General features: G+C 42.1%; 3 protein-coding genes and 1 pseudogene across 4 annotated transcripts; 2 read left to right on the top strand and 2 right to left on the bottom strand.

The window, feature by feature from the left end:
* The first annotated feature begins 3,820 nt into the window (after nt 1-3,820).
* LOC115179256 (interferon-induced protein 44-like) lies at nt 3,821-5,501 on the top strand (annotated as a pseudogene).
* A 4,125-nt stretch (nt 5,502-9,626) lies between these two features.
* Nucleotides 9,627-15,187, bottom strand: LOC115179677 (interferon-induced protein 44-like). The gene is made up of 9 exons (XM_029741352.1): nt 15,000-15,187; nt 14,662-14,775; nt 14,104-14,493; nt 13,888-13,942; nt 13,526-13,721; nt 12,311-12,463; nt 11,911-12,082; nt 10,066-10,166; nt 9,627-9,949 (listed from the first exon to the last, which is right to left on the bottom strand). Exons 2-9 carry the CDS (start codon nt 14,750-14,752, stop codon nt 9,761-9,763), a joined length of 1,347 nt encoding a protein of 448 aa, XP_029597212.1. The 5' UTR covers nt 14,753-14,775; nt 15,000-15,187; the 3' UTR covers nt 9,627-9,760.
* A 429-nt stretch (nt 15,188-15,616) lies between these two features.
* LOC115179427 (guanine nucleotide-binding protein G(I)/G(S)/G(O) subunit gamma-7) lies at nt 15,617-23,850 on the bottom strand. 2 transcript variants are annotated; one of them, XM_029740939.1, is made up of 3 exons: nt 23,234-23,850; nt 22,842-22,923; nt 15,617-19,258 (listed from the first exon to the last, which is right to left on the bottom strand). In XM_029740939.1, exons 2-3 carry the CDS (start codon nt 22,920-22,922, stop codon nt 19,133-19,135), a joined length of 207 nt encoding a protein of 68 aa, XP_029596799.1. In that variant the 5' UTR covers nt 22,923; nt 23,234-23,850; the 3' UTR covers nt 15,617-19,132. The 2 variants fall into 2 exon arrangements, with proteins under 2 accessions (XP_029596799.1, XP_029596798.1); XM_029740938.1 differs by having other exon boundaries at nt 22,842-22,951; nt 23,234-23,776.
* A 30-nt stretch (nt 23,851-23,880) lies between these two features.
* LOC115179255 (uncharacterized) lies at nt 23,881-25,910 on the top strand. The gene is made up of 4 exons (XM_029740638.1): nt 23,881-24,561; nt 24,892-24,990; nt 25,072-25,298; nt 25,854-25,910. The coding sequence occupies exons 1-4, from the start codon at nt 23,958-23,960 to the stop codon at nt 25,908-25,910; spliced, it is 987 nt and encodes a 328-aa protein (XP_029596498.1). The 5' UTR covers nt 23,881-23,957.
* Nucleotides 25,911-26,301: the final 391 nt, after the last annotated feature.

Below are 26,301 nucleotides of genomic sequence, written 5' to 3'. Positions count from 1 at the left end.
GTTTGCCTCGACAGTGTAAAGACACAGCGCATCAGTTGCAACCTTGCAGGGGAGTCAGTTTCCAATTCCTGTTACTGTAGGATAGTATTTTACTCATTTAGTTGTTTAGTCTAGAAATCCACATCTAGATGCCTATTTAACGACAGTACTAGGCATAAAGGTTAGAATTGGGCAATTTCGGCCTCATGACAAGGTTGAGGTATAGTATGTTCCAGCTTTTGCTTTCGGTCTTTTTTGTCCCAGAACTGTGGCCCAGAGTTTTTCCTCTAGTCTATTTCAAAGCAGGAGTTTCTCTCTCTGAGGTATGTGGTAAACCAGTAGAATGTAACCTTAGTATGTTATTTACTGCTTGTCTTTTCTACCAGGTGTCTTTCATACCATAGTTCAGGACAGATACCAGGTATGTAGAGGCACAATGCAGACAACCGGTTAAGGAGGATCATTCATTGTTATCTTTTGTTGAATGTCATGCAACTTATCGTTTAGACAAAGCAAAGCATTCTGATTGGTCAAAGGGTGACCAAGCCATGCCAATGCTGACATTATACCGTAACTAGATGGAGTCCCACCCTACCTTAACTTTCAAATCCTGTGGTTGAACAAAGATTTTACCTTTCACAAAAAAAGACACTTGAGAAAATTCTGATATCAAAGTAGCATTGGTTGCTGTTCATTGGTTGCTGTTCATTGGTTGCTGTTCATTGGTTGCTGGTGGACTTCATGCCTAATACTTTGAAGACAATTATTGGTGAAATATATTAGCTTATGACCTGAAGTGAATTATTTACTTGACACTGTTGTTGTTTGCCTCAACAGAGTAAGGCACATCACATCAGTTGCAGCCTTGCAGGGGAGTCAGTTTCCAATTCCTGTTACTGTAGGATAGTATTTTCTACAGTTAGACATTTTGCCTGGATTTAACATCTAGAAGCCTATTTAACTAGTATACTACTACTACTATAAAGGTTAGAATTGGGCCATTTGGGTTCTCACTGTGGAGCATGGAGGAGGAGGTGTGATGGTGTGTGGGTGCTTTGCTGGTGACACTGTCAGTGATTTATATCTATTTAGAATTCAAGGCACACTTAACCAGCATGGCTACCACAGCATTCTGCAGCGATACGCCATCTGATCTGGTATGCCCTTAGTGGGACTGTCATTTGTTTTTCAACAGGACAATGACCCAACACACCCCCAGGCTGTGTAAGAACTATTTGACCAAGAAGCAGAGTGATGGAGTGCTACATCAGGTGACCTGGCCTCCACAATCACCCGACCTCAACCCAATTGAGATGGTTTGGGATGAGTTGGACTGCAGAATGAAGGAAAAGCAGCCAACCAGTGCTCAGCATATGTGGGAACTCCTTCAAGACTGTTGGAAAAGCATTCAAGGTGAAGATGGTTGAGAGAATGCCAAGAGTGTGCAAAGCTGTAATCAAGGCAAACCGTAGCTACTTTGAAGAATTTAAAATCTAAAATATATTTTCATTTGTTTAACACTTTTTGGGTGACTAGATGATTCCATATGTGTTATTTCATAGTTCTGATGTCTTCACTATTATTTTACAATGTAGAAAATAGTAAACTTTTGACTGGTACTGTATGTATCTTTTTTTTACTGCTCTTGAGATATAATTACTGTTTGGGTAACCTTATTTACTATTATGTATATATATATTTTTTGATTTATTATTTTGTACTTAAAAAAACCCTCTTTATGTGATGCGCACCACAGAGAACACCAGAAGAAGAATCATCACTGAATTATCACAGTGAATTATTGTAATGTTTGTTTATGTGTCAATTAATCCCATAAGGGATGGGTTGCCAACTGGCGATTTGACACAAAATAAAATGTTATTAATTAATTAATTAAATAATTCATTCATTCATTCATTCATTTATTCATTAATTCATTGACACCACTTCAAATTAAATGGATTCGGCTCAGCCAGCAACACCCGTTGCTGACAGGTGTATAAAATCGAGCACACAGCCATGCAATCGCCATAGACAAACATTGGCAGTAGAACGGCCTTACCGAAGAGCTCAGTGACATACTGTACATGTGGTCTGCGGTTGTGAGGCCAGTTAGACGTACTGCCAAATTCTCTAAAGCGACGTTGTGGAGGCTTCCTATTGTAGAGAAATGAACATTACATTCTCTGGCAACAGCTCTGGTGGACATTCCTGCAGTCAGCATGCCAAATGCAAGTTCCCTCAAAACTTTTTTATTTTATTTAACCAGGGAAGTCAGTTAAGAACAAATTCTTATTTACAATGACAGCCTTGGAACAGTGTGGTTAACTGCCTTGTTCAGTGGCAGAACGACAGATTTTTACCTTGTCAGCTCAGGGATTCAATCTAGCAACCTTTCGGTTACTGGCCCAACACTCTAACCACTAGGCTACCTGCCGCCCCTGCCGCACATCTGTGGCATTGTGTTGTGTGACAAAACTGCACATTTTGGAGTGTCCTTTTATTGTCCCCAGCACAATGTGCAATTGTGTAATGATCATGCTGTTTAATCAGCTTCTTGATATGCCACACCTGTCAGATGGATGGATTATCTTGGCAAAGGAGAAATGCTCACTAACAGGGATGTAAACACATTTGTGGCAAAAAAATTGTTGGCGTATGGAACATTTAGAGGATGTTTTATTTCAGCTCATAAAACATGGTACCAACACTTTACATGATGTGTTTATATTTTTATATTGGTTTACTAAAAGGTAATCAAGTACCATTCTATTCTATTCTGTTGTATTTCTTTGTTCAGTTTATTGGTGTTTCAGCATTAGTACAGGCTATTTCAAACAGTTGTCATTAAAAACCCTGAATTACTTTGCTGTTACAATAAAAAACATAAATGTTAAATCAATAAACAATTTGAAAGTACAAAAAAAGGCTATGCTAAAATTTGACATTCTATTTGATTCCATTCTATCCAAAGGCAGCGTCCATGGATACTCGACTTCAGCAACCGCTGCAACCACCAGGGACCCTCCGTACTTGTGGCCTAAAACAAGGCTGAGTTTGTTTACAGAGGTTACATCAGTAAGGACTACACCCAGACTGGACAGGTGATCAATGATGATAAGGCCTTTCTCTACAGCATCACTGACCAGCGAGAAAAGCCACTACGTCTGTCAAATCAATCAATCAAATGTATTTATAAAGCCCTTTTTACATCAGCCGATGTCAGTGCTGTACAGAAACCCAGCCGAAAACCCCAAACAGCAAGCAATGCCAATGTAGAAGCACGGTGGCTAGGAAAAACTTCCAAGAAAGGCAGGAACCTAGGAAGAAACCTAGAGAGGAACCAGGCTCTGAGGGGTGGCCAGTCCTCTTCTGGCTGTGCCTGGTGGAGATTATAACAGTGCATGGCCAAGATGTTCAAATGTTCATAAATGACCAGCAGGGTCAAATAATAATAATCACAGTGGTTGTAGAGGGTGCAACAGGTCAGCACCTCAGGAGTAAATGTCAGTTGGCTTTTCAAAGCCGAGCATTCAGAGTTAGAGACAGCAGGTGCGGTAGAGAGAGAGAGTCAAAAACAGCATGTTCGGGACAAGGTAGCATGTCTGGTGAACAGGTCAGGGTTCCATAGCCGCAGGCAGAACAGTTGAAACTGGAGCAGCAGCACGACCAGGTGGACTGGGGACAGCAAGGAGTCATCAGGCCAGGTAGTCCTGAGGCATGGTCCCAGGACTATGCCTTCTCTCTAGCCCCCCGACACATAAACTATTGCAGTATAGATACTGGAGGCTGAGACAGGAGGGGTCGGGAGACACTGTGGCCCCGTCCGACAATACTCCCGATGGCCAGTATGGTTTCACAGATAGAAAGCATGGTCTTAATGTTGGTGTCTTGTGGTTTCTGAATGGCAATAAAGCACAGGTCAGTTGTATAACAGGAAATCATTACAAAGTCAATGCTGTAGAGACGCATGGCAACGACCTGGTGTTGACAGAGTGTGAGGTCTACAGAGTGGAGGGTGAGTGACAGTCACTTAGGACAAATCTCAAATGGCACCATATTCCCTTTATAGTGGACTCCTTTTTCTACTTTTGTAATGTATTGAACAGGATTAGACTTACAGACCTTTGAAGATACCCTGGAACAATGTATGCCCATTGATACAGTACATATTAACCCCATTTCTGTCCATACAGAGTTAGGAGATCATCTGGCAAAGCCCTGGAGAAACGCACTTTGGACATCTGAGTATTACTGTCTTTGAACCTAACCACACACATGCCTGCACACCACATACTAAAAATACATTAATTTAATTATTATACAAAATTGTAGGAATAAAGAACAATTGAAGTAGAACATCCAGAACTATAGGCTTGAGGTAAAGTCAGTGGTCCAGGCCAGTGTTCTGTTGGTGGGTCAGGTCTGGGCTGGCAAGTCCAGCTTCTTCAATACCATCAACTCTATCTTCAGAGGAAACATGCAAGGCCATCACTGGCAGTGCAGACAGAAGCCTCACCACACAGGGTATGTGTGTGCGTGTGTGCGTGTGTGTGTGTGCGTGTGTGCGTGTGTGCGTGCGTGCGTGCGTGCGTTTGTGTGCGTGCGTGCGTGCGTGCGTGTGTGAATGAATTAAATATATTTTTTTGAAATGGTCAAATCTCTAGTTGGCAACCCATCCCTTATGGGATTAATTGACACATAAACAAACATTACAATAATTCACTGTGATAATTCAGTGATGATTCTTCTTCTGGTGTTCTCTGCATTGTGCATCGCAAAGCTACATTTCATGTGCTGACTATCTTTTCTTTCCATAGTTCCGTACCTTCTCCATTAGGTCAGGGAAAGGCGGTAAGCCTCTACCACTGCTCCTGTGACACCATGGGCCTGGAGGAGGCTACAGGGGGTGGTCTGGACATGGATGACATAGTCAGCATATACAAGAGCCACGTTCAGGACAGATACCAGGTATGTAGAGGCACAATGCAAATAAACGGTTGAGGAGGACCATTCGTTGGGATCTTCTGTTGAATGTCATAAAACTGATTGTTTAGATCAAGCATTCTGAATGGTCAAAGGGCGACAGAGTCGTGCCACCGTTGACAATATACCTTAACTAGATGGAATCCCACACTACTTTAACTTTGATATCCTGTGGTTCAACAAATCTATTATTTTACCTTTCACAATACAATAAACTTGAGAATGTTCTGATATCAAAGTAGCAAGATGTGAGGCGTTCCTATTTAACAAGTTCAGTTCACCCTAGAACGTTGGTCCAGTTCTGGAAGATCGCTGACTCATAATTCTGTCTCTGTCTGTGTTTGTCATTTACAGTTTAACCCCATGGCTCCCATGCAGCCGGGTGTACATGGATATCGCAAGCATGCAACTCTGAATGACCAGATCCACTGTGACAGCAGTACGTCGTGGACGCCAGCTAAGTTTCTCAGATGTCTGCTAAGATGATGGACAAGTTGTCTGCTATCTGCAAGAAGACCATTCAGATGTCTGAGTGAATAAAGCCCTTAGTGTCTTTTTGCTTTTATTATAGTTTCATAATGCTTTATGACCACAAGGTGCTCCTTTTTATAAGATAATCTACCACTTTAAAAGTAGGTATTTTAAGTAGTGTACAGTATATTGCCTTCAGAAAGTTTTCAGACCCCTTGAATTTTTCACATTTTGTTAGGTAAATGTGATATTTCTGTTTTTTATTTTTTTTATAAATTAGCCAACATTTCTAAAAACCTGTTTCTGCTTTGTCATTATTGTGTATAGATTGATGATGGAAAAAAATTATTTAATCAATTTTAGATAACATTTACAGCCTTCTTCTAAAATGTATTACATTGGTTTTTTCCCTCATGAATCTACACAAAATACCCCATAATGACAAAGCAGAAACAGGTTTTAGACATTTTTGCTAATTTATTCAAAATAAAAACCAGAAAAATCACATTCAGACCCTTTATTCAGTACTTTGTTGAAGCACCATTGGCAGCGATTATAGCCTTGGGTCTTAGGAATGATGCTACAAGCTTGGCACACCTGTATTTGGGGAGTGTCTCCCATTCTTCTCTGCTGATACTCTCAAGCTCTGTCAGGTTGGATGGGGAGGATTGCTGCACAGCTAATTTCAGGTCTCTTCAGAGATGTTCGATCAGGTTCCAGACCGGGCTCTGGCTAGGCAGTTCAAGGACATTCAGAAACTTGTCCCGAAGCCACTCCTGCATTGTCTTGGCTGTGTGCTTAGGGTCGTTGTCCTGTTGAAAGGTTGAACCTTCGCCCCAGTCTGAGGTCCAAAGCATTCTGTAGCAGGTTTTCATCAAGGACCTCTGTACTTTTCTCTGTTCATCTTTGCCTCGATCCTAACTAGTCTCCCAGTCCTTGCCACTGAAAAACATTCCCACAGCATGATGCTGCCACCACCATGCTTCACCGTAGTGATAGTGCCAGGTTTCTTCCAGATGTGACGTTTGGCATTCAGGCCTAAGAGTTTCATCAGACCAGAGAATCTTGTTTCTCATGGTTTGAGAGTCTTTAGGTGCCTTTTGGCAAACTCCAAGCGGGCTGTCATGTGCCTTTTACTGAGGAGTGGCTCTGCGTCGACACAATCCTGTCTCTGAGCTCTACGGACAATTCCTTCAACCTCATGGCTTGGTTTTTGCTCTGGCATGCACTGTGGGACCTTATATAGACAGGTGTGTGCCTTTCCAAATCATGTCCAATCAATTGAATTTACCACAGGTGGATTCCAATCAAGTTGTAGAATCATCTTAAGGACGATCAATGGAAACAGGATGCACCTGGAAACAGGATGCATCACATCACTACTCTGGACGGTTCTGAATATGTGGACAATTACAAATACCTAGGTGTCTGCTTAGACTGTAAACTCTCCTTCCAGACTCATATTAAGCATCTCCAATCCAAAATTAAATCTAGAATCAGCTTCCTATTTCGCAAAAAAAGCATCCTTCACTCCTGCTGCCAAACATACCCTCGTAAAACTGACTATCCTACCGATCCTTGACTTCGGCGATGCCATTTACAAAATAGCCTCCAACACTCTGCTGAGCAAATTGGATGCAGTCTATCACAGTGCCATCCGTTTCGTCACCAAAGTCCCATATACTACCCACCACTGCGACCTGTATGCTCTCGTTGGCTGGCTCTCGCTTCATATTTGTCACCAAACCCACTGGCTCCAGGTCATCTATAAGTCTTTGCTAGGTAAAGCCTCGCCTTAACTCTGCTCACTGGTCACCATAGCAGCACCCACCCGTAGCGCGCGCTCCAGCAGGTATATCTCACTGGTCATCCCCAAAGCCAATTCCTCCTTCAGCCACCTTTCCTTACAGTTCTCTGCTGCCAATGACTGGAACGAATTGCAAAAATCACTGAAACTGGAGACTCATATCTCCCTCAGTAGCATTAAGCATCAGCTATCAGTGTAACGGTTGTCGTCGGATAAAGCGGACCAAGACGCAGCGGGGAAATGTGCACTCATCTTCTTTATTAAAGAAAAGAAGGGAAACCAAAATAAACACATACACAAAAGACACAACGACAAATAACAGTCTGGTAAGGCTATACACAGAACAATCTCCCACAAAACACATACCTATATATAGGACTCTCAATCAAAGGCAACTACAAACACCTGCCTCCAATTGAGAGTCCAACACCCAATTACCTAACATAGAAATACTAAACTAGAGAGAACATAGAAATACAAAAAACATAGAACATAACCCAAAACCCAGAAATAATAAATCAAACACCCTTCTAAGCAAACCACCACCCCGAACCACATAAAACAAATACCCTCTGCCACGTCCTGACCAAACTACAATACAAATAACCCCTATTACTGGTCAGGACGTGACAATCAGAGCAGCTTACAGATCATTGCACCTGTACATAGCCCATCTGTAAATAGCCCATCCAACTAAATCATCCCCATGTTATTTATTTTATATATATATATTGCTCCTTTGCACCCCAGTATCTCTACTTGCACGTTCATCTTCTGCACATCTACCATTCCAGTGTTTATTTGCGAAATTGTAATTATTTCGCCACTACGGCCTATTTATTGCCTTACCTCCCTAATCTTACTTAATTTGCACACACTGTATATAGACTTTTCTATTGTGTTATTGACTGTACATTTGTTTATTCCATGTGTAACTCTGTGTTGTTGTTTGTGTCACACTGCTTTGCTTAATCTTGGCCAGGTCGCCGTTGTAAATGAGAACTTGTTCTCAACTGACCTACCTGGTTAAATAAAGGTGAAATATATATATTTTTTTAAATAGGCATAGTTCATAGGGTTGGTTCTGGCACGTGTCTGGCACCGTCTCCTATCTTAACTTATAGAATATATTCTGGACGTTCTGGCAGATGGTCCTAAGGCTGGGGGTCATGTCGCCCCCTCTCATATCTTTACCAAGCACAGGCAGAAACCAAGGATTACTTATGACACTAAGACAAGATGAACATTTTCAAGGCTATCTCTTCACAAGATAACATTTTCAAGGCTATCTCTTCACAAGATAACATTTTCAAGGCTATCTCTTCACAAGGTAACATTTTCAAGGCTATCTCTTCACAAGATAACATTTTCAAGGCTATCTCTTCACAAGGTAACATTTTCAAGGCTATCTCTTCACAAGGTAACATTTTCAAGGCTATCTCTTCACAAGATAACATTTTCAAGGCTATCTCTTCACAAGATAACATTTTCCATCACGCTACTTTCATTATTCAAGACATTATCAACATTGTTGTTACTGATGAATGTTTTTACCATAATCCTTTAATATTTCATTCATATTTCATTAAAAGGATTTACTCTTCTGCTTTTACTTAATGATTGTTGTAAAATTGTTTGCTGTTTGTACCAGACTGCATCTCTACATGTCTCTTATGTTAGATGTCTCTCTCTGTCTTGGACAACTGTAGAGCAAGTCTGAGTGAGTCAGGTCCTAGATATGCGACAGATATTTATTCAACATTTAGTTCTTTTAAATGAAAATACTGTATTGAACAAAGTACAATGAGCAGTATACAGTTGAATGTCTTATCTGACCAATAGCAGTACAGAGTCTACAGAGAAGTGTGGTAGACAACCATACAATACTACATACACATATTGTATCTAATTACAATATACAGTACAGTGAGCGGACAAAACATTAAGAACACCTCTTTCCATGACAGACTGACCAGGTGAAGCCAGGTGAAAAGCTATGATCCCTTATTGATGTCACCTGTTAAATGCACTTCAATCTGTGTAGATGAAGGGGAGGACACAGGTTAAAGACAGATTGTTAAACCTTGAGACAATTGAGACATGGATTGTGTATGTGTGCCATTCAGATTGTGAATGGGCAAGACAAAAGATTTAAGTGCCTTTGAACGGGGTATGGTAGTAGGTGCCAGATGCACCGGTTTGTATCAAGAACTGAAACACTGCTGGGTTTTTCACACTCAACAGTTTCCCGTGTGTATCAAGAAAGGTCCACCACTCAAACGACATCAATATTAGCAAGGTGTTCCTAATGTTTGCTATACTCAGTGTAAATTGTAACTGGGAAAAGTCAGAATGGAATAGCCTCAGAGAATTAAGATAAACATTTTTCTAAAGCGATAACTAAAAGTTGCCATTTAAACACATCCAGGATCAGTGTATTCCCCCTAATCCTAAGCATACCCATTAGAAGGTAAACCCAAAACTGACTTCAGATCAGTATCACACATATACCCCTAGTCACTCAGACTTCTGGTCCCCAGCCTGATAGATGTCATCAAAGTAGTCGTCAGTATAGCGAAGCATCTGGACCACGGCAGTGAGCAGGAGGATGTCTGTGTGGATGTCCAGCTCAAACTCACGACTGTAGTTCTTCACTGGCAGGACACAGGACTGGGACACACCCAGACACACACTCACCTCACGGGTCTGAAACAAACACACACACACATACACCACACACACGCTTGTAGTTAAATAAACGTGGTGTACTATGTGAGAATAGGGTTCCAGACTCAGCCATGCACTCTCAGCCATGCACTCACCATCCTCTCTATGTAGTGGCTGAGGTAGATGTTGGTCAGGTCTTCTCTCACTAGAGGACAGGCCTCATCCACCTTAGTAAGCAGGACCAGCTGGGGAACACCTAGTGACACAACACCAGGGTTGGGTAGGTTACTTTCTAAATGTAATCCGTTACAGTTACTAGTTACTTGTCCAAAATTGTAATCAGTAATGTAACTTTTGGATTACCCAAACTCAGTAATGTAGTCTGATTACAATTCATTACTTTTATATTACTTTCCCCTTAAGAGGCATTAGAAGAAGACAAAAAATGTATGTTACCAATTGAACGACATCTATTGCAGGATAAATCTGTCACGTCCTGACCAGCAGAGGGAGTAATTGTATTAGATTTGGTCAGGACGTGGCAGAGGGGTATTTGTTTCATATGGTTCGGGTTGTGTGTGTTATTTAAGGGGTGTTTGGTTTATGTAGTCTGGGGTTTGAGTAATTGTTCTAGTGTTGGTTTTCTATGGTTTTCTAGTCTGTCTATTTCTGTGTGGTCTGTGTGGCTCCCGATCAGGAACAGCTGTACGTCGTTGTTCCTGATTGGGAGTCATATATTAGTTGCTTGTTTTCACCTGGGGATTTGTGGGTAGTTGTATTTCGCACTGCTAGTGATTATTGTAGCCTGTGAAACTGTCACCTGTCATTTATTGTTTTGTTTCGTGTTATCTTTATTCATTAAATATAATGATGAACATGCAACCCGCTGCGCCTTGGTCCTCTCTACCCAACGACAGCCGTTACAAAATCAATTTTAAAGTTTACATAGCTGGCCATATATGGATGTTACATTTTACTTTATGGGTTGGTTGTGTAGGCTTCTTCTAACCCATCGCTTTATACTACATTAAATTACATCTTTACATTAATATATATATAATTCATAAGTCCAAAAATTGATGTAGCAACTACAGATTCCCCTTTAAGTCTATCAAATATGTACGAGTTTGAGCATGTGTCCATTTTTTATTAGCATGAATTAGATTGAGCAATGAAAGCCCCACCTTTATTCCATAGGCTGGGATCCGCACTATGCAGCTGTGGCAAGAGAGCATTTTTCACTGGCTGTCTGCTGGTTTCAAAAACAATGATTGATAGGCAGCTTAAACTTCTTGAATTCAACAATTTTTGGGTTCAAATATACATTTAGATTTGTGAACAGCCATCCACAACAACCACAATCCATAAGGCGCAAATAGCTAAATGAGATAGCAGCAGTGTGATTCACATCAATGCACTATGTAGATATCAATAATAAGTTATATCCGTATCGCCGTAGACTACACTACTGCCATCATCCTTACCTCCAAGCGTTTATTCAAGTTGGATAATCTTTGGATGCCAACAGCAGTCGCACCATTGGAAATCATAGCTTGGACTGTAGCCGACAAAAGCCTATTCCTGCTCTTTCCCCGCGATCCATCAAACCCATTTGGTGTGTCATCATAGTGGTCTCTGACTTATGGTCAGACTCGCTCAGGTGGAACAAACTTAAACTTGCGCCTTTTTTTCAATGCTGATTTGAATGTCATTGAGAAAACAGAAGAGTCAAATATATTTTTTCGCAAACATCCTTCATGAATTTAAAAGTAATCATTGAAGTAATCATCTAGTTTTTCAAAAGTATCTGTAATTTGATTACAATATTTTTGCTGGCTGGTAACGTAACAGATTACAGTTAGCGTTTTTTGATATCCCTTACATGTAACGGAATACATGTAACCTGTTACTCCCCAACCCTGCACAACACATGTTAACACACACGCACAGACACGTAAACACACGCAGTGCGCGTGCACTGCACTCACTTCCTTCCTTACCCATCTTGTTGATCCTCTTGCGGACGGCGGCGAGCTTGTCCACCATCTTGGCAGAGAGCAGAGTGACCTTGCAGGCGTCCAGTACGTAGACCACACAGTGGATCATGTCCTTCAGGCTGGGCGACTTACAGAACCCGACACCATCCGTCTGGACAGACATGGACGGGTTGAACTGAGGGAGAGAAACAGGACTTCAGCCCCCAAGATAAATATACTACTACTGCTACTGTACTTTCAACCACATGCTTTCCCTACCATGAGGCTGGTGCTACTTTAACTCGGAGGACAGGCTCATTGTAATGGCTGGAATGATTGGTATCAAACACATGAAATCCTCTTGTTGATAGAATTAATAGAAATGCATCTTCCCCCACGGCTATCATTTGCCAGTTTTACTCACCTGGTACCGGTCCTGTACGTGGCCCTTCAGGATACTGGTGATGTCGTCTATATCCAGCCCTGCGCCGGGTCCTTCCTCCAGGCCCATGGTGTCACACAGGACCAGAGGGAGAGCCTTCCCACCCTGCTCTGCCTTGATGCTGTAGGTACGGAACTACAGAGAGAGGGAGAGTTAGAATGTTAAGTCCTGTACAATAGTGATGCTCCAGAGGTTTTGTCTAATTTCAGCCAGTAGTTTTGAAAGTAGTGCTCACGAGACAAAACGGGTCCCTGAACATTTGGACGCAGTTGTGTAATACATCATCCATTTCGTATGATATGTTATGAATTCCAATTCGTACAATATGTTTTGTAAGTGCTTAAAGGGCAATTCCACAACTTTTCAACCTCATGTTCATTATCTCCAGCGTAATGCCATTGTCCACATATGTGAAAACAACTCATTTCTTTGTTTTGTAGAAAAAAAATAAAGTAAAACATTTCTACTCGTTCTATATAATTGTTTTTGCATTGTTGTTTTCTGTTTTAATTTGTTTTTCTCTTTTGTTGGTTGGGTGGTGGTTTTGGGTTGGAGGGGGACGGTGGTTGGTGGGGGTTCGGGAGGGGACTGTGTGGGGGGGTCTTGGATGTTTGAGGGGTAGCTCTTGGGAGAATTATGGGGGGGATCTTGGATGGTTGGTGGCCTGGGAGTTGGGAACTTGGGCCGATGACCTAGAGATCGTTGGTTTGGGTCTCCGTTTCGACTTGGTGGGAGACCTGTCGATGTGCCCTTGGACGGGGCGCTTGACCCTGGTTGCTCCTATGGGCCGCTCTGGATGGGCGTGTCTGCTAGATGGCTGAACGTAATGTAAATGTTGAGCAGCTTCACTGCAGATAGAGTGTATGTTTTAAAATTCTATAAAAAAAACAAAAAAATTATAAATTAAATAAAGTTCTACCCAATGACATCATCAAAAGTAAAAAAAAATAAACAGTGATTTTCAAACACAAAACACAAAACTCAAACACAAAATTCATCACAGAGAAGTCTTTTTTAGAACATTTATTTTATCTTTTTAACCACAGATCATAGAAACACGCCGTTTTCCCATAAGTAGACACTGATATGGTGCTGGAGATAATGAATATGATGTGAAAAGTGGCGGCATTGCCCTAAGATCCCGGACTGCATCTTTAAGCCACACACAATCACGCGCGTACAAACACAGTACTGTACCTGTGTGGTGAGGCTGGTGCCAGCGCTGCCGGTGTTAGCCTGCCCGGTAACATGTCCTTTGAAGACAGAGTTGATGGAGTTGAAGAAGCTGGACTTGCCAGCCCCGACCGGACCCACCAGTAGAACTCTGGCCTGGACCACAGACTTTACCTCAGGCTTATAGTTCTTGATATAGTCCATCAGACAGTCCTTGGTGCTGTTAATGATAGAGATGGATGGAGAGATGGAGAAAGGAAGAGAGATGGGTGACAGACTTGATTGATTAATTTAAGTCTGTTCACTGGAACAGCAGAAGTGGTACTAGATGCATCAGTCGATGCATAGTATTATGATTTCTGTACCGCTTTTGAGATTTAACATACCCATATCCTTCCAAGTCAATTTTCCTCCAAGGAGTCTTCAGAAGGCCTTCACACCCTGCCAGAAATGGAGACAAACAACAAAACAATCAGATTTAATCAATACACTAATTGCTTCACCTGGCCTTCTGACTGTTTAGAATATTTTGCCATATTGGTTACATGTATCCAATCGTTTCAGTAGTGCCTAGGGAGTAGGGGCTATAAAGGACCACTCACCTTCCACTCTGTACACCTCACACTCTGTCAGCTGCAGGTCATTGCCATGCATCTCTTCCCCTTCAAAGGCGTAACAGTTCCCTGCAACAACTTGAACTGTAGCGGTGTTATTATTAAGAAACCACAAGGCACCAACATTAAGACCATAGGCTCCATCTGTGAAACCGTACTGGCCATCGGTACTGGACACACGCAGTGGCTTTTCCCTCTGGTCAGTGATGCCGTAGAGAAAGGCCTTATCATCGTTGATGGCCTGTCCAGTCTGGGCGTAGTCCTTACTGATGTAACCTCCGAAAACAAACCCAGCCTTGTTGTAGGCCACAAGTACGGTGGGTCCCTGGCCATCACAGCGGCTGTGGAACGCTATACTCATGTAGCCATGGACGCTGGCTTTGAGCAGAAAAAAAATATAATAGAAAAGTACTTTATTACCTTTTACTGAACCAATCGCTTTGTTCCGCCTGCATTGCAGGTATCTGGCCTGAGAGTAAAAATCATCACATAAAATGTCATAAAAATAAAGATTGAATTAAAATGAAGTCCATCGTTCGGACAAACCTTTGTAGAGCAGGTGGAGTCTGACATGGCCGAACAGAGACAGCAGCTTCTTCTCCTGATCTACTGAGAGACTGGACTTCACAACACTCATGACGTCACCGAGGAACTGAGGAACTGAGGTAGAAAGACCAGCAATAAATAGTAACAGAAACACATGATCATACTGATTAGCCTCTCCTCACTGTACAGACACACACACCGAGGAAAGAGCGAAAGGCATATAAAGAGAAGACAACAACCCGTCATATTTTCATAGATGGTGCCACACAGATTATCTGTCAGAATTGCTTATTTGAAGCTCTTTCTTTAGACTGTCTTGATGGTGATGTAGTTCTTACCGTTTGTAACTGATGATCGTGGAAATATAACTCCTTTAATGCAGTGGGCTGCTGGGCTTCAATCACAACATAATCGACCACAAAATCCAGGTCGTGCAGCGCCACCATAAAACAGACGCACAGTAGGTGTGGCTTATCTTTCCTTAAAATCAAAATTTACTTTGACTTGTTCAACCTGCTTTTACTCAAATACAGGAAAGGACGGGTAGGGTGAGATTGATAGAGCTCTGCTGGCATGCCAGGTGGGTGTGGTTACTTTAGCAGCATACTACAACGTACAGCCCGGGGCAGGGACTGCACCTTACACGGCCTGTAATCTTCCCTCCTCAAGTCATGTCAGGAAATCCGGGGCTTCTACAGTAGGAGATGGCTTAGAAACAAAACATAGTGGTATTTCATTGCCAATGAGTTGAAATTCTATCTGAGGCTAGAGAAGCTTCTATGGTTACTTTCAAACATCCTCTGTGTGTGTGTGTGTGTGTGTGTGTGTGTGTGTGTGTGTGTGTGTGTGTGTGTGTGTGTGTGTGTGTGTGTGTGTGTGTGTGTGTGTGTGTGTGTGTGTGTGTGTGTGTGTGTGTGTGTGTGTAAGAAGATAAGGAGCAGGTCAGAACAACACATGCGTTATCATATTTTTATTACTGTTGTCTACTTTTCAATATCATCTTTTTTTAACAGCAATATCCACAAAAATATGAACAGTAAAGTCTTAACAGTAAAGTATTTAACTGTAAAATATAAACAGTAAAGTCTTAACAGTAAAGTATTTAACTGTAAAATATGAACAGTAAAGTCTTAACAGTAAAGTATTTAACTGTAAAATATGAACAGTAAAGTCTTAACAGTAAAGTATTTAACTGTAAAATATGAACAGTAAAGTCTTAACAGTAAAGTATTTAACTGTAAAATATGAACAGTGTGCAAGAAAACATGAGTTATGGCACATCAGAGCGACCAGATACAAAAAAATAGATATTACATTTCCTTCATAATCAATAACTGATCATTCACAATTAATCAAGGCAAAAAGATACGGTAATGCTTTACTTTACAGTCCTGTCCCAGCTGGAATGAACACATTGTGGTAACAATGGGGACTTTCAACCTGGTACCAAATAGTCCTCGCTTGCAACAAAACAGATGTTTTTACCGTGTTATTTCTAAGCAAATACCAAGTTAAAGGAGACTGTAAAACAAAGCGTTACCAGAGATACATACTGTATATGCATACACAGGAGTTAAAAACACAATGATGAGTCCAGGTAAAACTGACCCGAGGTCAGTGTCTAGGGACAGAAATTAGTTTTAGAGTTCTAGCCTTCTGCTCTGGGTAAGATCTAGGATCAGATTCCATTCCCCAAATCTTGACATAATCTTTAGGGGGAGAAAACTTTAAACTGACCTAGATCAGCTATAGTGAATGATGTGGGAATGGGAGCACCACAAGACTTCCGTTCTAGAGCTTTGTGTCCTCTTTAAAGACTGTTAACTCAAATACTCTCAACTATTCTCAAGTCTAGGGCTAGAACGTTGTTCCTGACCATGTGACCTGACCAGGTAAAACTCCTGGTCCTAACCAGCATACAACACAATACACCACAACAAGGCAAACCATCAATCAACCAATCAATCAATCAAAAATAACTGTCCATGGAATGAATGAATTAAGAAATAGCAAGATTGTCCCTCAGATAATCAATTGTAAAAGACATTAGGAAACTGTGTGTGTGTGTGTGTGTGTGTGTGTGTGTGTGTGTGTGTGTGTGTGTGTGTGTGTGTGTCTGTGTGTGAGAGAGAGAGACAGTGTTTTAATGGTTCAGGTTTGTTTCTCACAGTGCTGTGCCTGTGTATAAGAAGCTATGCTACGAGTACGGCCACGCCACTGCTTTGTAGATGTGGTTGGCTCCCCATTTAGTCACTAGGGGATTGTGTGTGTGTGTGTGTGTGTGTGTGTGTGTGTGTGTGTGTGTGTGTGTGTGTGTGTGTGTGTGTGTGTGTGTGTGTGTGTGTGTGTGTGTGTGTGTGTGTGTGTGTGTGAGAGAGAGAGAGAACCTGCCTCAAGCTGAATGAGGAAACAAACAGACTAAATTCTGACAGAAGGGAAACATTTACGCAAAAATTGAACGTCCACAGAAAAGATTCTGCAACATTCTATTAAAGCGCATTTTGGTTTTTTTTGGTGGAAAAAGTTTGATGCACTTTGATTGAATTCTGGCCTAGGTTTTATCTTACAAACACTGTACAGTTCGATAATAATACTCGACTGACCTGCTTCTATTTAGAAAGAAACTCAAACCAAACCCCAAAAAGCTACTCTCAAAACGTATCACTTCTGCACTTAAAGAAAGTTTATACACTTTTATTTTTATTTTCTCTAGCGTCTTTTACATTTTTTACAATCAAGTTTGGTTTGGGAGTAGAGAAATGGGTCTGTGGAGGTTGGGAGACAGGACAAAACTTTGTAATTGGCTCTTGTTCCTCAATAAAACACATGATGAGCCAATAAGCAAAGCCCATGATGTGATGCTTGCTCTCATTGGCAGAACTAGTGATGTATCTAACCACTGAAATAGGATCAGATATTTGTACACCCCCTTATGGTTCAAGTTAAGATTGGGGAAGATAATCTGATCCCAAATCTGTGGTTAAGGTAAACTTTTGCCTCAAGTGTAAAGTTAAGGAGTGAATGGAAACCTACAGTATCTGCTAAGTGTATGGCAATAAATGGACAAAATATCGAAACAATAATTAATAAAAAAACATATATATATATATATACTTCTGGCGTTAAAAACTTGAACACAGTTAGCCTCTCAGTACTTGGCAGTACTCAAGATAAAAGTTTCATTAGGCTGTGTTTACACAGGCAGCACAATTCTGGTCTTTTGCCCAATTATTGGAAAAAGAGCTGATCTGATTGGTCAAAAGACCAATTAGTGGACAAAGATCTGAATTAGGCTGCCTGTGTAAACGCAGCCTTTTAGACACAGATCTAGCATCAGATGACCCTCCCTAAATCCTAACCTTTACCATTAAAGGGAAAACACAAGACTGATCTTAGATCAGTGTCTATGAGCAACTTACTCCACAAGTGGACACAGCCGGAGTTTTGGCCTATAGAAAACCCACTGACCAAGAATTCAAAACCAAAGCAGTAACACTGTTGATCAATAACCGTCGCTAGAGTGGGGGAGTATGTAGCCTATGCTTTAGCTCAGTGGGCTAACACAGTCTAGTGGCATTGCAGATGATCTGGGTTTAAACCCAGTGGGTACATATGCAGCATGTACCAACCTGCTCAGTGTTCACAAAAACACTGACATTACCATTGGCCCAAGGTTTCAGGAAGGGGCCATCCCCATTGTGATACTTAGCAAGTCAGTGGCAAGTCAGCCACTATATGGCTAACAAACCCACCGTGTATAGCCACGGTGGTTTAGTGATGGGTATCCATGCCTGTGACCTGAAGACTTGTATTAGCTTCCACGGCTAATGGCTAGGCTTTAGCTGACAGGGCTAACACATCTTGCATCACATGGACGACCCAGGTTTTATACCAGATTGGTCACAGATACACCCCCCACCTCACTCCTACCCTCAAGTACCTTACACCCCTCATTCCACAGCACCCAGATACATGCTATCAGTCAATTGATTAATCAATGAATCATTGATTCACTAAAATACATGCTATACATCAGCCTATAACTTCATGTAGGTGATTGTGGATTCCTATTAAGATAATTGTCCTAATCCCTTTTTGAAGTAAATCTGTCATCTCCACTTGAGTGTCACTATCTCTGTGGGTGAGTCAGTAACCAGTATCAGGTAGGGCTGCATGTTAGTGCAGGCTTACCCTCAGCACCACAGAGACACAACTCAGGGCTAATATCACTAATGTGGTAATGTGGTCTGTGAACACAGACACCGCCCCCTAGCTGTGGCTATTGAGTAGGGTGCTTTTCCAGAGTGGCTATTTCCTTTCTCTGTGTGTGTGTGTGTGTGTGTGTGTGTGTGTGTGTGTGTGTGTGTGTGTGTGTGTGTGTGTGTGTGTGTGTGTGTGTGTGTGTGTGTGTGTGTGTGTGTGTGTGTGTGTGGTGTGTGAGAGAGAGAGATGGGCAGAGACGAGTGTGCAGCTATAGAATGATGCAGGGTTTCTTGTCTTTGAAAGGGTTTTCTGACGTTGGGACGCCAACGAGGAGTGGGTCGTTACGGGCGTGCTGCTCACAGTAACTCATCAGGTCTGCTGCTGCCTTAGACACCTGGAGAGAGCGAGAGAGAGAGAGAGCGGCAGGATGAGAGAGAGAAGGGGAAGGTGAGAGGGAGAGAAGGCTCCTTACAGTGAACTGCTCCTTACAGTGGACTGCTCCTTACAGTGAACGGCTCCTTACAGTGGACTGCTCCTTACAGTGGATTTCTCCTTACAGTGGACTGCTCCTTACAGTGAACTGCTCCTTACAGTGGATTTCTCCTTACAGTGGACTGCTCCTTACAGTGGACTGCTCCTTACAGTGGACTGCTCCTTACAGTGAACTGCTTCTTACAGTGGATTTCTCCTTACAGTGGACTGCTCCTTACAGTGAACTGCTCCTTACAGTGGACTGCTCCTTACAGTGGATTTCTCCTTACAGTGGACTGCTCCTTACAGTGGACTGCTCCTTACAGTGAACTGCTCCTTACAGTGTATTTCTCCTAACAGTGGACTGCTTCTTACAGTGGATTTCTCCTTACAGTGGACTGCTCCTTACAGTGGACTGCTCCTTACAGTGGACTGCTCCTTACAGTGGATTTCTCCTTACAGTGAACTGCTCCTTACAGTGAACTGCTCCTTACAGTGGATTTCTCCTTACAGTGGATTTCTCCTTACAGTGGACTGCTCCTTACAGTGGATTTCTCCTTACAGTGGATTTCTCCTTACAGTGGACTGCTCCTTACAGTGAACTGCTTCTTACAGTGAACTGCTCCTTACAGTAGATTTCTCCTTACAGTGGACTGCTCCTCACAGTGGATTTCTCCTTACAGTGGATTTCTCCTTACAGTGGACTGCTCCTTACTGTGGATTTCTCCTTACAGTGAACTGCTCCTTACAGTGAACTGCTCCTTACTGTGGATTTCTCCTTACTGTGGACTGCTCCTTACAGTCAACTGCTCCTTACAGTGGATTTCTCCTTACAGTGGACTGCTCCTTACAGTGAACTGCTCCTTACAGTGGACTGCTCCTTACAGTGGATTTCTCCTTACAGTGAACTGCTCCTTACAGTGAACTGCTCCTTACAGTGGATTTCTCCTTACAGTGGATATATCCTTACAGTGGATTTCTCCTTTTAGTGGACTGCTCCTTACAGTGGATTTCTCCTTACAGTGAACTGCTCCTTACTGTGGATTTCTCCTTACTGTGGATTTCTCCTTACAGTGAACTGCTCCTTACTGTGGACTTCTCCTTACTGTGGATTTCTCCTTACAGTGAACTGCTCCTTACAGTGAACTGCTCCTTACAGTGGATTTCTCCTTACAGTGGACTGCTCCTTAGTGGATTTCTCCTTATAGCTGATTTCTCCTTACAGTGGATTTCTCCTTACAGTGGATTTCTCCTTACAGTGGACTGCTCCTTACAGTGGATTTCTCCTTACAGTGGATTTCTCCTTACAGTGAACTGCTCCTTACTGTGGATTTCTCCTTACAGTGAACTGCTCCTTACAGGGGATTTCTCCTTACAGTGGATTTCTCCTTACAGTGGATTTCTCCTTACAGTGAACTGCTCCTTACTGTGGATTTCTCCTTACAGTGAACTGCTCCTTACAGTGATATGCTCCTTACAGGGGATTTCTCCTTACAGTGGATTTCTCCTTACAGTGGATTTCTCCTTACATTGAACTGCTCCTTACTGTGGATTTCTCCTTACTGTGGATTTCTCCTTACAGTGAACTGCTCCTTACAGTGGTTTCTCCTTACAGTGGACTGCTCCTTACAGTGGACTGCTCCTTACAGTGGACTGCTCCTTACAGTGGATTTCCCCTTACAGTGGATTTCTCCTTACAGTGGACTGCTCCTTACAGTGGATTTCTCCTTACAGTGGATTTCTCCTTACAGTGAACTGCTCCTTACAGTGGACTGCTCCTTACAGTGGGTTTCTCCTTACAGTGGACTACTCCTTACAGTGGACTGCTCCTTACTGTGGATTTATCCTTACAGTGAACTGCTCCTTACAGTGAACTGCTCCTTACAGTGAACTGCTACTTACAGTGAACTGCTCCTTACAGTGGATTTCTCCTTACAGTGGATTTCTCCTTACAGTGGACTGCTCCTTACAGTGGACTGCTCCTTACAGTGGATTTCTCCTTACAGTGGATTTCTCCTTACAGTGAACTGCTCCTTACAGTGAACTGCTCCTTACAGTGGATTTATCCTTACAGTGGATTTCTCCTTACAGTGGATTTCTCCTTTTAGTGGACTGCTCCTTACAGTGGATTTCTCCTTACAGTGAACTGCTCCTTACTGTGGATTTCTCCTTACTGTGGATTTCTCCTTACAGTGAACTGCTCCTTACGGTGGACTTCTCCTTACTGTGGATTTCTCCTTACAGTGGATTTCTCCTTACAGTGGATTTCTCCTTACAGTGGATTTCTACTTACAGTGGACTGCTCCTTAAGGTGGATTTCTCCTTACAGTGGATTTCTCCTTACAGTGAACTGCTCCTTACAGTGGATTTCTCCTTACAGTGGATTTCTCCTTACAGTGAACTGCTCCTTACTGTGGATTTCTCCTTACAGTGAACTGCTCCTTACAGTGAACTGCTCCTTACAGGGGATTTCTCCTTACAGTGGATTTCTCCTTACAGTGGATTTCTCCTTACAGTGAACTGCTCCTTACTGTGGATTTCTCCTTACAGTGGATTTCTCCTTACAGTGAACTGCTCCTTACAGTGGACTGCTCCTTACAGTGGATTTCTCCTTACAGTGGATTTCTCCTTACAGTGGACTGCTCCTTACAGTGGACTGCTCCTTACAGTGGACTGCACCTTACAGTGGATGTCTCCTTACAGTGGACTGCTCCTTACAGTGGGTTTCTCCTTACAGTGGATTTCTCCTTACAGTGAACTGCTCCTTACAGTGGACTGCTCCTTACAGTGGACTGCTCCTTACAGTGGATTTCTCCTTACAGTGGATTTCTCCTTACAGTGAACTGCTCCTTACAGTGGACTGCTCCTTACAGTGGATTTCTCCTTACTGTGGACTGCTCCTTACAGTGGACTGCTCCTTACAGTGGATTTCTCCTTACTGTGGATTTCTCCTTACAGTGAAGTGCTCCTTACAGTGAACTGCTCCTTACAGTGGGTTTTTCCTTACAGTGAACTGCTCCTTACAGTGGACTGCTCCTTACAGTGGGGCAGCAGGGTAGCCTAGTGGTTAGAGTGTTGGGCTAGTAACTGAAAGGTTGCAAGTTCAAATCCCCAAGCTGACAAGGTACAAATCTGTCGTTCTGCCCCTGAACAAGGCAGTTTACCCACTATTCCTAGGCTGTCACTGAAAATAAGAATTTGTTCTTAACTGAGTTGCCTAGGTAAAAAAATAAAACAGTGGATTTCTCCTTACAGTGGATTTCTCCTTACAGTGGACTGCTCATTACAGTGGATTGCTCATTACAGTGGATTTCTCCTTACAGTAGATTTCTCCTTACAGTGGATTTCTCCTTACAGTGGACTGCTCATTACAGTGGATTTCTCCTTACAGTGAACTGCTCATTACAGTGGATTTCTCCTTACAGTGGATTGCTCATTACAGTGGATTTCTCATTACAGTGGATTGCTTCTAACATGCTAATAAAAACCTTAGTGTTGACACACACCTTAATACGTTCGATCCCTGCCTCGATCCTCAGTTGTTCCACCAGTTTCCTGGCCTGGGCGATGTTGTTATTGGTTGACATCCTGATCCATCAATACACACACACCCCCACTATGGGGGGGAGAGAAATACATCATTTGAAAGCAGCTTTATACTGCCCTCATGTGGTTTTCTGCAACAGTCATCAGATTTTTTTCTCAGGCTTGATTGTACATTTACTGTCCTAAATCACACACACACACACACACACACACACACACACCCACACACCACACACACACACACACACACACACACACACACACACACACACACCACACACACACACACACACACACACACACACACACACACACACACACACACACACACACACACACCACACACACCTACCTAGTGGATGGTGTGCAGATTGGAGTCTGCTCCAGTGGCCAGACAGGTGTGTGTTGGGTTGGTAGACAGGTGTACCAGGTGGGACAGGTGTCTGTTGGGTTGGTAGACAGGTGTACCAGGTAGGACAGGTGTGTGTTGGGTTGGTAGACAGGTGTACCAGGTAGGACAGGTGTGTGTTGGGTTAGTAGACAGGTGTACCAGGTGGGACAGGGGTATGTTGGGTTGGTAGACAGGTGTAGCAGGCAGGACAGGTGTGTGTTGGGTTGGTAGACAGGTGTACCAGGCAGGACAGGTGTGTGTTGGGTTGGTAGACAGGTGTACCAGGTGGGACAGGTGTGTGTTGGGTTGGTAGACAGGTGTGCCAGGCAGGACAGGTGTGTGTTGGGTTGGTAGACAGGTGTACCAGGTAGGGCAGGTGTGTGTGTGCAGGGGAAGGGCTGACCAGGTGAGTTGGGTCACTCAGATGGACAGGAGTGGTTGTGACCTCAGGTCAGATGGTCAGCTGTAAACCTTCACCTCCTACAGGTAGAAGTTTCAAGTTTTTAATATCACATGCGCAAGTACAATGAAATACCTTTCTTTCAGACTCAAAACCCAACAATGCAGTAATCAATAACAATGTAATACTAGAAAAAAACATACGAGAAATAAGAAGAAATATGAAGAAACACAATAACTAAGTAAACATACTATATACAGGGTCAGTACCAATACCATATCTACAATGAGCAGGAATACTGGAGTGATGAAGGTAGATATGTATAAACATACTATATACAGGGTCAGTACCAATACCATATCTACAATGAGCAGGAATACTGGAGTGATGGAGGTAGATATGTATAAACATACTATATACAGGGTCAGTACCAATACCATATCTACAATGAGCAGGAATACTGGAGTGATGAAGGTAGATATGTATAAACATACTATATACAGGGTCAGTACCAATACCATATCTACAATGAGCAGGAATACTGGAGTGATGAAGGTAGATATGTATAAACATACTATATACAGGGTCAGTACCAATACCATATCTACAATGAGCAGGAATACTGGAGTGATGGAGGTAGATATGTATAAACATACTATATACAGGGTCAGTTCCAATACCATATCTACAATGAGCAGGAATACTGGAGTGATGAAGGTAGATATGTATAAACATACTATATACAGGGTCAGTACCAATACCATATCTACAATGAGCAGGAATACTGGAGTGATGAAGGTAGATATGTATAAACATACTATATACAGGGTCAGTACCAATACCATATCTACAATGAGCAGGAATACTGGAGTGATGAAGGTAGATATGTATATGGATAAACATACTATATACAGGGTCAGTTCCAATACCATATCTACAATGAGCAGGAATACTGGAGTGATGGAGGTAGATATGTATAAACATACTATATACAGGGTCAGTTCCAATACCATATCTACAATGAGCAGGAATACTGGAGTGATGAAGGTAGATATGTATATGGACAAACATACTATATACAGGGTCAGTTCCAATACCATATCTACAATGAGCAGGAATACTGGAGTGATGAAGGTAGATATGTATAAACATACTATATACAGGGTCAGTTCCAATACCATATCTACAATGAGCAGGAATACTGGAGTGATGAAGGTAGATATGTATAAACATACTATATACAGGGTCAGTACCAATACCATATCTACAATGAGCAGGAATACTGGAGTGATGAAGGTAGATATGTATATGTATAAACATACTATATACAGGGTCAGTTCCAATACCATATCTACAGTGAGCAGGGATAATGGAGTGATGAAGGTAGATATGTATAAACATACTATATACAGGGTCAGTACCAATACCATATCTACAATGAGCAGGAATACTGGAGTGATGAAGGTAGATATGTATAAACATACTATATACAGGGTCAGTACCAATACCATATCTACAATGAGCAGGAATACTGGAGTGATGAAGGTAGATATGTATAAACATACTATATACAGGGTCAGTACCAATACCATATCTACAATGAGCAGGGATACTGGAGTGATGAAGGTAGATATGTATAAACAAACTATATATAGGGTCAGTTCCAATACCATATCTACAATGAGCAGGAATACTGGAGTGATGGAGGTAGATATGTATAAACATACTATATACAGGGTCAGTACCAATACCATATCTACAATGAGCAGGAATACTGGAGTGATGAAGGTAGATATGTATATGGATAAACATACTATATACAGGGTCAGTTCCAATACCATATCTACAATGAGCAGGAATACTGGAGTGATGGAGGTAGATATGTATAAACATACTATATACAGGGTCAGTACTAATACCATATTTACAATGAGCAGGAATACTGGAGTGATGAAGGTACTGTAGATATAACAATTGGTGACTATTATTTTACAGTCATATACACGTTTAAACTACATAGTAATTAATAACTGTCTTTCATTTCTTTTGGATTCGCAGAAACAAGTTAATTGTGTCACGTGCTAGAAAGTTCCCATTGTTTCAATACATTCTGTACCAAACTATTCACTAGAAAATATGGGCCTCTCTCTCCCTCTCTTTCTCACTCTCTCTCCCTCTCAGGAGTCGTACTGTAATTACTCTACTGTGGAGGACCTTGAGATTAATGGCTCTAATTAGGGCTGTGTGTGTGTGTGTGTGTGTGTGTGAGTACATTATGTATGAGCTACTAACTATATTTAAAGTTTGACAGTTTAAAGGCAGTAAATGCGCAAGATAAAATGGAAGGCATGCAAAGAAAACGGTCATACATGCTGCCATATCCGTTAAAACTTCAGAAGCTGCAGGCCTATCCACTGAGCTAATTTCATACGCCTGTTGACGTTCCAACTAGTTTCAAACTTTCCCGACGAGGGTATATTCTCTCATTCCCAGACAAAGGGTAAGTGACCTGAAGCATTGTTTGACAGTCTGGATCATGATTTTGACCCTCAGAATTATATCCAGGCTTATAGGCCAACGAATAGCCAGTTAGAAACAGTATCGTCGTGTCTTGTGCAGTGTTCTAGTA

This window comes from Salmo trutta, chromosome 39 (assembly GCF_901001165.1).
Source record: "Salmo trutta chromosome 39, fSalTru1.1, whole genome shotgun sequence".
NCBI lineage: Eukaryota > Metazoa > Chordata > Actinopteri > Salmoniformes > Salmonidae > Salmo > Salmo trutta.
Note: the sequence above shows the minus strand (reverse complement) of the source record. Positions and strands in the feature narration are given on the sequence as shown.

What these genes read in the sequence shown, in the direction of transcription:
- LOC115179677 (XM_029741352.1), bottom strand. Translation starts at nt 14,752, where the DNA reads ATGAGTGTTGTGAAGTCCAGTCTCTCAGTAGATCAGGAGAAGAAGCTG. An exon ending in ACTCCACCTGCTCTACAAAG is followed by an intron (nt 14,494 to 14,661) that starts GTTTGTCCGAAC and finishes TTCTGCTCAAAG; the next exon opens with CCAGCGTCCATGGCTACATG. An exon ending in ATTGACTTGGAAGGATATGG is followed by an intron (nt 13,722 to 13,887) that starts GTATGTTAAATC and finishes TATCATTAACAG; the next exon opens with CACCAAGGACTGTCTGATGG.
- LOC115179427 (XM_029740939.1), bottom strand. Translation starts at nt 22,922, where the DNA reads ATGTCAACCAATAACAACATCGCCCAGGCCAGGAAACTGGTGGAACAA. An exon ending in CAGGGATCGAACGTATTAAG is followed by an intron (nt 19,259 to 22,841) that starts GTGTGTGTCAAC and finishes CGCTCTCTCCAG; the next exon opens with GTGTCTAAGGCAGCAGCAGA.
- LOC115179255 (XM_029740638.1), top strand. Translation starts at nt 23,958, where the DNA reads ATGAGCAGGAATACTGGAGTGATGAAGGTAGATATGTATAAACATACT. An exon ending in AGTGATGAAGGTAGATATGT is followed by an intron (nt 24,562 to 24,891) that starts ATATGGATAAAC and finishes TGATGAAGGTAG; the next exon opens with ATATGTATAAACATACTATA. An exon ending in GGGATACTGGAGTGATGAAG is followed by an intron (nt 25,299 to 25,853) that starts GTAGATATGTAT and finishes TCTCCCTCTCAG; the next exon opens with GAGTCGTACTGTAATTACTC.